Raw genomic sequence first — 14,129 nt, 5'->3', positions numbered from 1 at the left:
CAAAGAAACTTCCAGCATAATTAAGTTCTCACAATAGCCCACTGTGAGCTCTCCCTTTGGATTACCTCAAAGAATCCCAGGCCTAAGTACGTAGAGTAGCAGTCTGAGATTTACTCCATTAATCAGTCTGTCAAACACATGAAGGTTTTATATATATATGTTTAATAACTTGTGATGTTAATGTTTATAAATTTTCAGAGATTTAGAGCAACCACAGAAACAAACCTCTGTACATTTCCCTGAAGGAGTTTCTAGATTGCATTGGGGCAGGAGGAAAGGAGTAGTACACTATTCTCCGGGTTGGTTTCCTGGACTCAGTACAAGGGAGAAAGTGAGCTGACACCAGGATTCAGCTCATGCTCCTGCCACCCCGCCCGCCCGCCTCCCTGCCGTGATGGACTGTCCTCTCAAACTGAATCCAAATAAAGCTTTCTTGAGGACTTTTTTCAGGCACTTTCTCACAAGAAAAGACAAGACTACATAACTCAAATTAAGTAGGGTCACTTCCACTAAACTACTATAGGGTAACTTTTTTAAAAAATTTTCTCTTGGGGGGAGGACAGGGTCTTGTTTATCCCAGGCTAGCCTGAAACTCTCTATGTAATCTAGTGAGACCTTTAACCTCTGATCTTCTTGCCTCAAGCTCCCTAGTGCTAGAATGAAAGGTGTATACCACCACACCCTGTTTTTGCAGTGCTGGGAATTGAACTCATGATCTTGTGTATGCCTCCTAAGCAAGCTACTGTCTGAGCCATATCCCAGCTCCATTTTGTTTTATAGAGGTTCACAAACTGATTAATAAAGTATTTAGGTGTACCCCAGATGACCAGCTGACTTCAGTAGCCCTGAGTTTGCCATAACTTTCTTCCTTCTAGCATAAATCACAACATTAATGTTTTAAAATATATTTCTATTATTTGGAAAAGTTGTAACTAAACAGTGAATCAGAAATAGTTATAGTAAAAAAATAAAATATTAATTGAAAATAAAGCATCTCTGTCCTTTGCATCCCATCCCACCCTTGGATTATTTACACCCTCCTCTCTAGAGCTGGCTTTGCTCCCTTTAGTTTTACTTCCAAAAGTAACATGTTCAGACCTCTTTTTTTCAGCAATAGTTATATATTTATTGATTAGATGAGACCCAGTGTTTGCCTCAGTGTATCAAAGCCATTAAATTTTTCTTGGTTGTGATTTTACCACTGGGTCCTTATAACAGCTTTGAAATTTGGAATAAGGTCTACTTCACCTATCACTTTAGATTGTACTAAATAGCTTTTTTTAAAATTAGTATATGAAACAGAGGATTTCACTATGGAATTTCCATGTATATTTTGTTTTCACCAATCCCCCTCTCTACTGTCCTTGCCCATTCCCCCTCTGGAAACTCCACTTCCCTCCCCCACGTAGCCCTCCCTTCTTTCATAGCATATGTGTTCCCTTTAAAGAATTAATTTACCTTTAAATATTGTGCATATCTGAGTGTGTATGTGTTCATGTGAGAGGGTGTTTTCGTGTGTGTGTGTGTGTGTGTGTGTGTGTGTGTGTGTGTGTGTGTGTGTAGTGTAGTGAGTGTTCATGTGAGTGCGGGTGCCCGTGAAGGCCAGAGACATTGGATCTTCCTGGAATAGGATAATGGGTGGCTGTGAGCCCCCTTATGTGGACACTGGGAACCCAACTCAGGTCCTCTGTAAGAGCGGCACTTGCTGAGCCATCTCTTCAATCCTGATTGCCCTGCCCCCACCCTCCTTTAAGATTCTTTCTCTTTCATTATTTTCTTTCTGGTTTCTTGACCTAGTAACCTTTCACAAATATACACACATCCACGTGTATTTCAGAGGTGAAGTGTGAAAAAGCATGCAGTATTTATGAGTCTAGGGCACTTTGAACACAACAATCTCACACTATATCTATTTTCCTGCAAAAGTCATAACATTTTTCTTCATAACTGAATACAATGCCATTGTATGTATGTACCACATTTCCTTTTCCTTCATCTAATGCTGACAAACATTGGTGTTACTTACATTTACTAATGATCCTCCATGATGTAGCAATATGTACAGATGCACAAATCATCTCTGTGGGAGGACTTCTAGTCTTTTGTATGTACTTAAGAGCGGTGGAGCTGGATCACAAGGTGGTTTTGTTTTTACTCATTTTTGTTTGTTTTTGTTGTTATGAGAACCATCTATACTGATTTCTACAATGGTTGCACCAGTTTACATTTCCACCAATAATTAATAAGGCTCCCTCTTTCCCCATAACCTTGCCAGTATGACAGCCACACTGACTGGGATAAGGTAGGATGGCTACATAGGTTTTTTTACCCACATTTTCCTGATAACTAAAAACATTGAACACTTTTAAAAAATGTTTATCAGCCATTTGTTTCTTCTTTTGAGAAGTATCTGTTGGGGCCATTAGCTCATTTGTTAATTGGAAATTTGGCTTTTTCCCAGATATTGCTTGTTCTTTGGGTCAGTTGGGGGTCAGTGATTTAATCTCTAGTAAAAAATCTGTGAAAGATTTCTGTAAATTACTCCTCATTCCTTCCGCTAGTGAGCATTCTGTGTTCAATAAAAAAGAGAGCCAAGTCCTTCATTAGGGACTATACTTTAATTGTACATTTCTATATATACTGGAAACAGTACCCATCTCTCAGAAGAATAGGTGGCAAAGATTTTCCCCCCCTACTGAGGGCTATCTCTTTACTTTGTTAATCGTTTCCTTTGCAGTTGGGAAGAAGCTTTTAAATTTCATATATTCCACTTCCCAATTCCTGGGGTTATTTCCTGTGTTCCTGGCATTCTTTTCAGAAAGTTCTTGCCTATGCCTATATCTTAAAGTGTTTCTCTTTGTCCCCTACCCCCATGTGTGCTGAATCCAGTGAAATATGGATTCAGTTTTCCTAGCACCATCAGCTGAAAACTCTTTTCCAGTGTGTGCTTCTGATATTTTTGCCAAAAATTAGGTGTGTTCTTTTTTTTTCTTTCTCTTGTCTGGATGCTCTGGAGAAGACTCAGAGCACTATATGTCATTTTAGAAAAGAGTCTCAGCATGTCAGGAGAGAGTGAACACTCCTGTCTTTCACCTGATTTGAGATGAAAAGCCGCCACTTTTACAACCCAGGGTTCTCTTGAGTAGGGAGAAGTGAGAAGAATTAGCTAGAAAGAGAGACCTAGACGACGATGAAAGACAGAAACAGAGGATAGCCTCAGGAGGGCGAGGATCCTAATCCATCGGCCCGGAACTTTATTCCAAAGGGCTTTTTATCACAATGCCAAGGGGAGGAACAAAAGACTCCCGCCCCTTGCTAGGTACAGCCAACATAGACCCTTTCAAACACCTGATACTCAGATCCGTGGTCCAATCATCCTCTTTATGCAGAAGTACTGGATAAAGCCACCAAGAAAACCTAGATGGGCTCCAACAAAATGTTATCAGTTTTCTTTTCACTCACTATAATTATTTTGGCTTATATGTTTGCTGTATATAACCACTGTTATACTGTAATATGTCCCTTGTATTCCTACTTTCCCCAGGATTTTAATCATAAATGCACACTGAACTTTGTCAAATGCTTTTTCTGCAGCTAATCAGATGATCATGTGATTTCTGATGTATACCTATGTAACATTTTAAATGTACTGATCTGTATATGTTGAATTAACTTTGCATCCCTAATATGAAACTAACTTGGCTGTGATATATAATCTTCTTAATGCATTCTTAAACTTGGTATCTAAGTATTGTATTCAGACTTTTTGCATCTATATTCATCAAGGGAATTAATCTAGAGTTTTCTTTCTTTGTTGTATCACCAGCATATTTTGGTATCAGAGAAGTAATGGTTTTGAAGAATGAATTCTTGAGCATTCCTTCCCTTTCTTCTTTGTGAAACATTTTGAGAAGTATTGTTAGCAGGTCATTCTTAAGATTTGGTAGAGCTCAGCACTGGATCTGTCTTATGCTTTTCTTTGTGGAGAGATGTTTAATTACCACTTCTAACAAAGCTGGTTATGGGATTTAAAAGTTGATATCATCTTGATTTAACTTCATTAGGCCACATATAGCTAGGAATTGATCAGTTTCTTCTAGTTTTAACAACTTATTGAAATATAAGCTTCCCAAGTATTCCTTTATGTTTCTCTGGATTTGATTAGGGTCTTCTGTAACAATTTACATTTTATCTCTAATTTTGTTGGTTTTGGTATTTTCTCTCCTTTGGTTAATTTGGCTAGAGGTTTGTCAGTCATCTTTGTCTTTCAAATTACCAGCTTTTGGAGTCTTATGTATTGTAATTTTATTCTATATATCATTATTTTTCCCTAATATTTATTATTTCTTGCCATCTGCTGCATTTGTCTGGATTTTTATTACTCTATAGCCCTGAAGTATATCATTAGGTTATTTATTTGAGATCTTTCTATGTAGCCAGAACGTTTTCTGTGTCCCACCTGATCTACAGCCACTCAAACCCAAATAAACACACAGGTTTATATTAATTAAAACTGCTCGGAGAGAAGAGACTGAGAGACTCTAGGCCTGTAGGCTGAAGATGGATGCCCCAACATTACACAAGAACTTTGGATGACTGTCCAGGCAGGCAGCTGTCTCTGTCATTCTAGATTTTTGGAAGATGCTTACAATGCTCTTCCTGTTTACTTAGGTAATATTGTATCCTTCTGAGGTATTTGATGTAGTTGAAGACTAGATATAATTTCCCTTGGTTATTATAGAAGATAAATTAGATATGAAACTTTAGACTCATAAATATAGGATAGATAAAATATCTTCTTTAATTTTGTCAAGTACAAATAGACTAGATATGATAACTATAATTCTTGCTTGGTAATTGTTTTGTTATATATAATTTTACTATGTTAAAGTTAAAACTTTCCTTTTTAATTAAACAGAAAAGGGGAAATGCTGTAGGATAATGCTTTTGTACACTGGTTTAATAAAATGCTGATTGGCCAGTAGCCAGGAAGGAAGTATAGGTGGGATAAGCAGACAAGGAGAATTCTGGGAAGAGAAAGGCTGAGTCAGGAGATGCCAGCCCGCTGTCCATGGAGCAGTATATAATGGCACACAGGTAAAGACACAGAAAACGTGGTGACATACAGATTAACAGAAATGGGTTAGTTTAAATGTAAGAGCTAGTTGATGGTAAGCCTGAGCTAATAACCAAGCAGTTTTTTTTTTTTTTTTTTTTTCCCAGACAGGGTTTCTCTGTGTAGCTTTGTGCCTTTCTGGAACTCACTCTGTAGCCCAGGTGGGACTCAAACTCACAGAGATCCACTTGCCTCTGCCTCCTGAATGCTAGGATTAAAGGTGTGTGCCACCACTGCCTAACAGCCAAGCAGTTTTAAATAATATTAAGCCTCTGTGTCATTATTTCATAAGCAGGCCAGGGGACTGCAGGGCCCAGGCAGGACAAGAGAAACTTCTAGCTACATTTCTGATTCTTATACCAGACTCTTGAGAGTATAACACCACCAATGTAACAAACAGCATGCCTGACTTCAGAACACTGTGTGAAAGAGGTGGATGAATAAACAAGAATTACAACAATAAAACAGTGCTCTGCAAAGATGGACCCAGGCTAGTTGTGAACACATAACAGAGTACATTAGACTTCATGATGAGGTAAGGGGGAAAGAGGAGTCAAGACAGTGTGGTGCTCTTCCTCTGAGGTGTACACTTGAATAGATTTACTCAGGTCCCAGCAGGAAAGAAAAGAGGGGGCTTCCCTGTGCTTAGGTCAGAAAAGCCTGTCACAAAGAATAAACCAGACAACAAAGGAAGTGACCCTCATTCTTCCTTAAAGAGAAAAAGGAAACTTATTTTCCCTTTCTAGGTTAAACAGCAGAGCCTAGAAGGCTGCCTCTACTTCACAGCTTCATTTTCACTGTTTATGAGGACGTTTCAAACTTGATCATCAAGTACTTGAAGAAAACATGGCTTGACCTGGGGAGGTGGCTCAGCAGTCAGGAGCACCTGCTGCTCTTACAGAGGACTGAGTGCAGTTCCCAACACCACGTGGAACTGCTTACAATGATCTGTGACTCCAGCTCCAGGGATATGACACCTCAGATATGTGCATACACACACACACACACACACACACACACACACACACACACACACACACACGACTTAAATTGAAACATATATTTCAGAAAGTTCTCTAGATTAAGTGAAAAACAAGATCTCTTCCTCTCTGTTGCTCTCTTCCTCTGAGCTGGAGATGTATTCGAATATAGGGGCTTACACCACTCAAGGTTTAGGTAAAGTATGGCAGTATTAACTATGATTGTTTATTCTTAGCTTAAATAAAAACTACCAACAACTAAGGAAGTTTTTCTTGTCTATTTTCAGGCTAGGCCTCCTCCAGATATTCTTAGAGTCTCCCTATCAGCTGTCAACTTTCTTTTCCTCCCTGCTGCTGGTTTTTTCTTCTTCATTCCTTTTACTTGGGTAATCATGTCTTGACTCTTAGTCTCTGTTCCTGAGGCAGTAAGACTCTACTAATATTGCTAATGAAGGCTCCCCTGTCTCCCTGACATAGTCCCTTCTAAATAAGTTGCCTTGGCTTTTGTGCTGTCTCACTTAGGCATGTCATGCCAAGGGCATGAGCAGAAATGTGAGGGTGAACCTGAAACTGACCTTCACAAGCACTCTGGCCTAGAGGCACCTACGGAGCTGTCAACCTCCTTTTAGACTGGTGAAGACATGCATAGAAATAATATAAGCTGCCATATTCCTCTGTGGCCACTGTACAATCTAGCTTCCTGAAAACAGAGCAAGAGATAATATTTCAAACATCATCAAGGCATTAATAATTTGAATATTTCTTAAAAAGTGTATGACTAAAAATGGTCTATGTTAAGCAACTCAGCTAAAGCACATAACATGGTTTTTGGTTTGTTTGTTTTCATCTTACTATATATGTAAATTGTAGGTTCAAAACTAAGATTCCATTAGCCAAAAATCTTAACACATCTAAGGCAATTGTCTCCAATCTGAACAGCAATGCTCTTTAGGAAGTTTGCAAGAAATCCTCATGTTTGACCTTTGAGCTTTTGACACTACTTGGGAAATGGCAATTAATACATTATCTGTATTTTCATGCTCAGTATGAATGATTTTATATGACACAGTCCTTTCTACCTTAACATATAAAGATTGTTTTCAGGTATTTGAAGATTTAAACTCATATGGACAGAAGAAGGATATCAAGTATCAGTGTTAGAAGGCAGAAGTTTGGATTTGGTATCTGCTTATATATCATAAAAGGCAAGGTTCTGAATACTCATCACTTGATGTTATATAGTTTCTTATAAACACTTATATTTTAAGAACTAAAAACAGAAAAGGGATATTAATATTTTCTAAAAGAACACCAAATAGCCATCACTCTTCATTAAGCAACAGATCAGTGCACTTTCTTATCCCATCAAAAGTCTCCCCAGGAACCACCTCCTACTTCAAGTTTCTGTTTTTGATCACTAGATTCCTAGAACGGGAGAGGAAGAGGAGAGGAAGGCCATAGACAGGGAAGTCATGAGATATTTGTATATTTTAAAACAGCATGCAAACCATGTATTTCCAACACTAAAGGAAAAGGAGCCTTACGGGTCAGAAGAGGTCGCTTACCTGCTGCTCCTGCACTCTAGCAGCACCAAGTTCTGAGAGTGACATGGTGAGCTTCTCTTGCTGCTCTGACAGGTACTTCTGGTAGAGACTTAGCAGTTCTTGACATTCTCTATACTGCAGCTGAAGAGGTGAGATTGCAAATTAAGGAGAAAAAACTGGTTCACAGACAGATTCCAATAAACAAAACCAAGATAGAAATACAATATTTGGTCAGAGGCAGTGAGAATGGAGTCATCCGATAAAAAAACAGTATGTGTCCAATCATGAAGCAATAATTTTAATAAAGAAAGTAGCACTGACCATCCAAGTGAAGAGACATTTCTCTTAGTTCTTTGCAGAGCTATGCAAAGCAACTCCTATTTCATTATATAAACAAGCAAAATGAAGCAGGGCATAGAGTACATGCCTGCAATTCCAGGACTCAGGAGGTTGAGGCATCCTGTTGAGAATCATGAGTTCAAGGATGGACTGGGCAATACAGCCAGACACTGAAGGAGAGGAAAGAGGAAAGAGGAAAGGGGAAGGAGAAGGAGAAGGGGGAGAAGGGGAAGGGGAAGGGGAAGGAAGGAGAGGGAAGGAAAGAAAAGGAAAAGGAAAAAGGAAAGGCAATTAAAAAGACAAGAAACCAAAGATTTAAATTTAAGAGTTAAAATGATAAAACTCTCACAAGTGCATCATTGGGACCTTGGATTAAAAAATTAAAAAAAAAAACAACTTTAAAATGAAATACTTTGAAATCATATATATAATAAAGGATTGATATTCAGAATATATAAACAGCCCATACAATGCAACATAAATAATATTAATCTAATTTTAAAAACTGGCAAAGGTTCTAAAGCCATTTCCAAAAGGAAATACATAGATGACCAAGAGTAAAAGATGCTAAGCACACTGGCTATCAGGGAAAGGAAAGTCAAACACACAAGGAGAAATGACATTATATCCAGTAGGTCAGCCTCAATCAATGACTCATGATGGCAAATCTAACAAGGATATGCTCAAGTGGAACCTTCCAGTCTATCTAACAGGCATGTGAATGTACTGCTACTCTGGAAGAAAATTTAGTAGTATTTTTTAAGGTAAATTTACTACATAATCCCATATATCTCATTATCCAAGAAAAAAATTTAAAAAGCCTAAACAAAAACTCATACATGGCATCTTCTGAACAGCTCATAGTAGTTTAGAAGCAACAAGAGCATTAATGTCCATCAACTTACCAACAGAGCAGCTTCTATAAAATGGAACATCTTTTGGTCATAAAATAAATGAGGGGTTTCTATGTGCTACAAACCTTGAAAATATTATGTCATGGAAAAGAATACCAACACAAAGAATATATATCATAAGCATTTATTTTTATGAGAGTCAAGAATAGGCCAAGTCCATTCAGACAAGGAAGTAGACTGGTGGTTGCTTTAGACTGGTGGAGGGAAACTGGGGAAATGGGTGCAGGTTTGGGAAAAGGTTTTGGAGTGAGATGATGGCAGTGTCGATACTCTTGGAAATGTTTGATGCCATTCAATTGTACACTTGAAAATGTCAGATTTTATGTAAACAGTACCTTAATGATTAGTGCCTATTTTATACATTGGTTTCTTAACTCTATTAAGCATAAAGGGATTATACTTTGAACTTTTGTATTGTTTTGCATATTGATATACATCACTAATACCATCACCATATATCATCTTTCTGGTGTAGAGAACCTTTTTCACAGCTGCTAGCATGGGAAGAATGCTAACGGTGAAAGCACCAGGTCAGAAAGGTCCAATTTCACAGGTCAGGCACCTCCCAACTTCTTAATGTGGTTGTTTTCTCCTAGGTTTCCTTTCCCTCAGACCATTTCTGAATCTCGTTCTTAACACTTATTTAAGTATGCTGTTGGCAGAAGAATTACTGTCCAATGGGATTATTCTGTACATATACTTCTACACAAGATCATCATGATTAAGAGTAGGGATAATATTTCTTAAATGTCAAAAATTGTAACTAGTTTCAATATTCCTTAACATTTTCATAACCTAATCATTGCTTCTGGGCAGATTCCTGTTCTAATAACTTTTGCCAATCATAACTGCATAAATAACCAACTGCTTCATTATTCTGGTTATTAACCTTTAACAAAAAGGAGCCCAAGATGCGCTTATAGGAGAGGACTGCCTCACAGTGAAAGGCCAGGTCACTAAGCTTATAGAACACATTAATTCTAAGAGCTTATTGAATACTTAGTATCTGAAACAATAGCAGTAATAACAGAGCAAGAACAGTAGTCTAAATAAGCTAATAGTTTCTAATGTCAATCTATGTTGGATTTCTATGGTTTTACATTTCTGGTTTGTTTGTTTGTTTGTTTTTTAGAGTGTGTGTGTGTGTGTGTGTGTGTGTGTGTGTGTTTGTGTGTGTGTGTGTGTGTGTGTGTAAGCTCCAAGAGACATGAATGATTTGTGTGGCCCCACGGAGTTTGTGACTGCTATTATGAATATAATAATTTTTATTATAGCTGCTACCATAGGCAATAATGTTTATAATAGGTGAATGTCTGGTCACAGAAAACAAATTTTATTCTGGAAAAAAAAAACCAAGCACAATTAAACAGACTGCAGGTTAATGTCAGCATTTGAGGCGAGATATAGACATTAAATAAATGCCATGCAGCAGTGTGGTGGTTTGAATTAAAATGGCCACTACAGGTTTATAGGGAGTGGCACTATTAGGAGGTGTGACTTTGCTGGAGGAAGTACATCATGAAGGGGTGGGCTTTGAGGTCTCAAATGCTCAAGCCAGGCCTAGTGTGGCATTCACTTCCTGCTGCCTGCTGATCTGGATGTAGAACTCTCAGCTCCTTCTCCAGCACCATGTCTTCCTGCACACTGCCATGCTTCTACCATGATGAATGGACTAAACCTCTGAAACTGTAAGCCAGCCCCAATTGTATTTCATAAGCAGCAGAATATAAAAATATATAACCTTACATTTATTTTTTAAATCTTTTTCTTGGTTTTATCAGCTTTTAGAATGACCCATATTTTCTTTCTCCCTAGCAGAATGAGACTTTAATCCTGGAGTGAGATCTTAGGAAAATATCAGTAAAATTCTTCTTCACTGAAGGGAGGACTTACTTAACTGAATCTTGGTCATGTATCAGAAAAGGATGTACTAGATATAAGAGATCAAACCTGAGAAAAGGTGTACACCAAACCATGAAACAAATGAGTATACTTCAATATGTCCAACAACCATTTAAGAAATGAGAAAAGCAGCCAGTTACCACAAGCAAACTGTACTGAAGAAAGAAGCACTCTTGAATGACCTACATCAGTATCAACCTGTATTGAGTAAGATCCCATTGAAATGTAAACAACTGAACCAATCATCTGAAGAGGCTGCAGGAAGTGATCATTTCCCACAGGATAAAGACTTAACATGAAAATGTCCCACATAGAAAAGTAAAATGAAGCATCCAAGTAGAATGAATATGGTGGCAGATGAAACAGTAAAAACTCTGAGGTGGGGACACTAAAGATCAGACAAGATGGCCTAGAAGGCTGCCAAAATGAAAAGAGATTGTGACAAACTAGAACACTCTCTCTGGTCCAGCAAAATCTACTACTATCACCCACCTTAGCCTCTACTCTGATGTTGGGAATACTACTTGATCTGGTACTGAGTATCTGCCTTAATACAGATCGAGTGAAGAGAAGCCTTTGTGTGAAGAGAAAAGGTTGGTCATTAAAGGAGAAACCAGGCAGAATAGCCCAGAAATGCTTTACTTCAGCCTGAACCCCCTTTGGACTTCTAGGAGCCCACCGATCACACGCTTTCCCCAGAGGTCATTCCACAGAAGAGCGAGTCAAGGCCAGAATCTGCATCCCCACTTTTAACCCCTCCTCTGTGATCATGATCATCACTGGAGGCTTTATGGGAAGAAAGAAGCTTCACTGCATTTAGCATTAATAAGGTATCCCTGTTTGCAGGAGTAGGACTGGAGATATGTACTGTTTCAGCTACAGAATGGAAGCCACCAGGGGAGCCTCTGCCCTCATCCGGTGGGTAATGGTATCTACAGGTGACTAAGCTTCTATCCCCACCTAGCAATAATGAGGTGCTTACTTCCAAGTGCCAAAAAAGGTCTAGTAAGGACCCTGAACTTTAACCCCAATCTCAATGAAATGAAGCGGCATTTTTTCTTCTCACCGGTGTGGTATCAGAAAAGTCTACTAAAAGTGAAGATTTAAATAGGACTATAACACAATACTCCAACTATCCAGGACACAACTGACCACATGCCACACCAAGAGCCAAGAAAATATCAATTCAACGAGAAAAGAAAACCAACAGATGTCAATACTGAAATAACCCAGATGCTAGATAAGAATTTTATTGTTTGCTACAAAGGACTTTAAACTGGTCATCCTGAAATGTTTCAATGTGTATACTTCAAATAAATGAAAAATTAGAATGTCTCAGAAAAGCAGCAGCAGATACAGAAGAATCAAATTGAAAACTTGAAACTGAAAATCATAATAATCAAAATAAAATGCCCACTGCATGGACTCAATAGAATAAAAGACATGGGGAAATTAATGAACTCGAAAATACAACACACAATACACCTTCTGAACAGCAGAGAGAAAACAGATGAAAAAAGAAAATAAACAGAGCCTAAGGGAACTATGGCAACGTAACAAAAGATTCACCTGAGTGCCACTCCAATACCAGGCGAAGAGCTCAAAAAAGGGGCTGAAAGAGCATTCAAAGAGGTAACAGATGAAAATCCATTCTCTCTTTCCAAGAGTTGAGCACACCCTGAACAGAATTAACTCCTAGAAATCCATGCCAAGAAACATCATTGTCAAATTCTGAATGCCAAGGACAGAAGCTGAGGGAAAGGAAGTGGAGGAGGAGGAAGAGGAGAGAGAATCTTGAGAGCAATGCAGAAGTCCCCACTAAGGGAAAATGATAAACACAGACATCAAAAGACAGCAGCACATTTTTTCAGGTACTGAAAGGAAAGAATTGTCGGACTAGATTTGTATATTCATCAAATCTATCCTTCTGACATGGAGAAACCAAGAAATTCTCAAATGAAGGACCACTACAAGAATTCACTGTCATCTTATCTACATGGCTGAAGAGGGCTCTAACCAGGAAGGAAATGGTAAAGGGATGAATTTGAAAATATCAGGGAGAAAGCACAGGGACAAATAGCCAAAGCACAGGGACAAATAGCCAAACGAATGGAAACACATAACCAATGGCTGAGGGGCCCCCAACTGGATCAGACCCTCTGAATGGGTGAGACAGTTGATTGGCTTGATCTGTTTGGGAGGCATCCAGGCAGTGGGACCGGGTCCTATACTCAGTGCATGAGTTGGCTGTTTGAAACCTGGGGCTTATGCAGGGTCACTTGGCTCGGCCTAGGAGGAGGGGGCTGGACCTGCCTGGACTGAGTCTACCAGGTTGATCTCAGTCCTTGGGGAAGGCTTTGCCTTGGAGGAGGTGGAATGGGGGGGGTGAACTGGGGGGAAGGGGAGGGGGGCAGGAGGGGGGAGAACAAGGGAATCCGTGGCTGATATGTAGAACTGAATTGTATTGTAAAATAAAATAAAATAAAAAAAGAAAATATCAGGGAGGAATAAAACACAAAAAGAGCACAACCACAGACAGACAAAGCTAGTTGATTCTTGTCTTGTGTTTTGTAGATTATATGTGACAAAACATGTAAAAATTTAACACTGAGAGATGAAAACAACAACAACAACACAAATCTCAAACTGGAACAAGAAGCTATGAGAGTAAGAAACTACTGTAGCCAGAGAAACAAACAAAAGCAACTTATTTTTCAGTATATTTTATTTTATTGAGAAGGCAGATGGCTATTATGTACTTGGAAGTTTTTTAAATCGTATTTTATTCATTTATAACTGTGTGTGTGTGTGTGTGTGTGTGTGTGTGTGTGTTTTAAATCATGTTTTATTCATTCATAACTGGGTGTACACGTGTGTGTGTGTGTGTGTGTGTGTGTGTGTGTGTGTGTGTGTGTGCGGTGTGTGTGTGTGTGTGTGTGTGTGGTGCATGGGTGGAGATCAGAAAACAACTTGCAGGAGGTCGGCTCACTATTTCCATTATGTATGTCCTGGGAATTGAACTCAGATCATCAGGCTTGGTAGCAGGTGCCCTAACTAGCTGAGCCATCTAGCTATATAGTCATCCCCGGATATCTCAATACACTGTTACCTCACATTGTGGCATCTGCTCAGTGTTAACTAAGTGCATCAATAGGCCACTGTCCACGATGTTGCTCTTCTAGCTCAGGACACCGTTCTTTAGATTACCCCATCTTGGACTTCAGCAACTTCTGGCTACTGGCCTCCAACCACACGCATTCTTAACACAGCCCTCTTTAAACAACGCTTCCCATTTACATAGTCAATATGCTTCTTCTCTCTACTATCACTAAAA

The 14,129-nt window shown here is 38.9% G+C and overlaps 1 protein-coding gene across 14 annotated transcripts in view; it reads right to left on the bottom strand.

The window, feature by feature from the left end:
• The window catches only part of Kiaa1328 (KIAA1328 ortholog), a 284,005-nt gene that overhangs the window by 161,847 nt on the left and 108,029 nt on the right, over window positions 1-14,129 (bottom strand). For 10 of the 14 annotated variants that reach the window (XM_042263680.2, XM_042263679.2, XM_076554846.1 and 7 more), the window contains one exon: window positions 7,662-7,789. In XM_042263680.2, the coding sequence (XP_042119614.2) occupies window positions 7,662-7,789 (128 nt within the window). The remainder of the gene's footprint in view (window positions 1-7,661; window positions 7,790-14,129) is intronic. The other 4 variants (XM_042263683.2, XM_042263685.2, XM_042263687.2 and 1 more) reach the window with 1 other exon arrangement.

Source organism: Peromyscus maniculatus, chromosome 19 (assembly GCF_049852395.1).
Source record: "Peromyscus maniculatus bairdii isolate BWxNUB_F1_BW_parent chromosome 19, HU_Pman_BW_mat_3.1, whole genome shotgun sequence".
In the NCBI taxonomy this organism is placed as follows: Eukaryota; Metazoa; Chordata; class Mammalia; order Rodentia; family Cricetidae; genus Peromyscus; species Peromyscus maniculatus.
The sequence above is the reverse complement of the archived record's forward strand: the minus strand, read 5'-3'. Positions and strand labels throughout refer to the sequence as shown.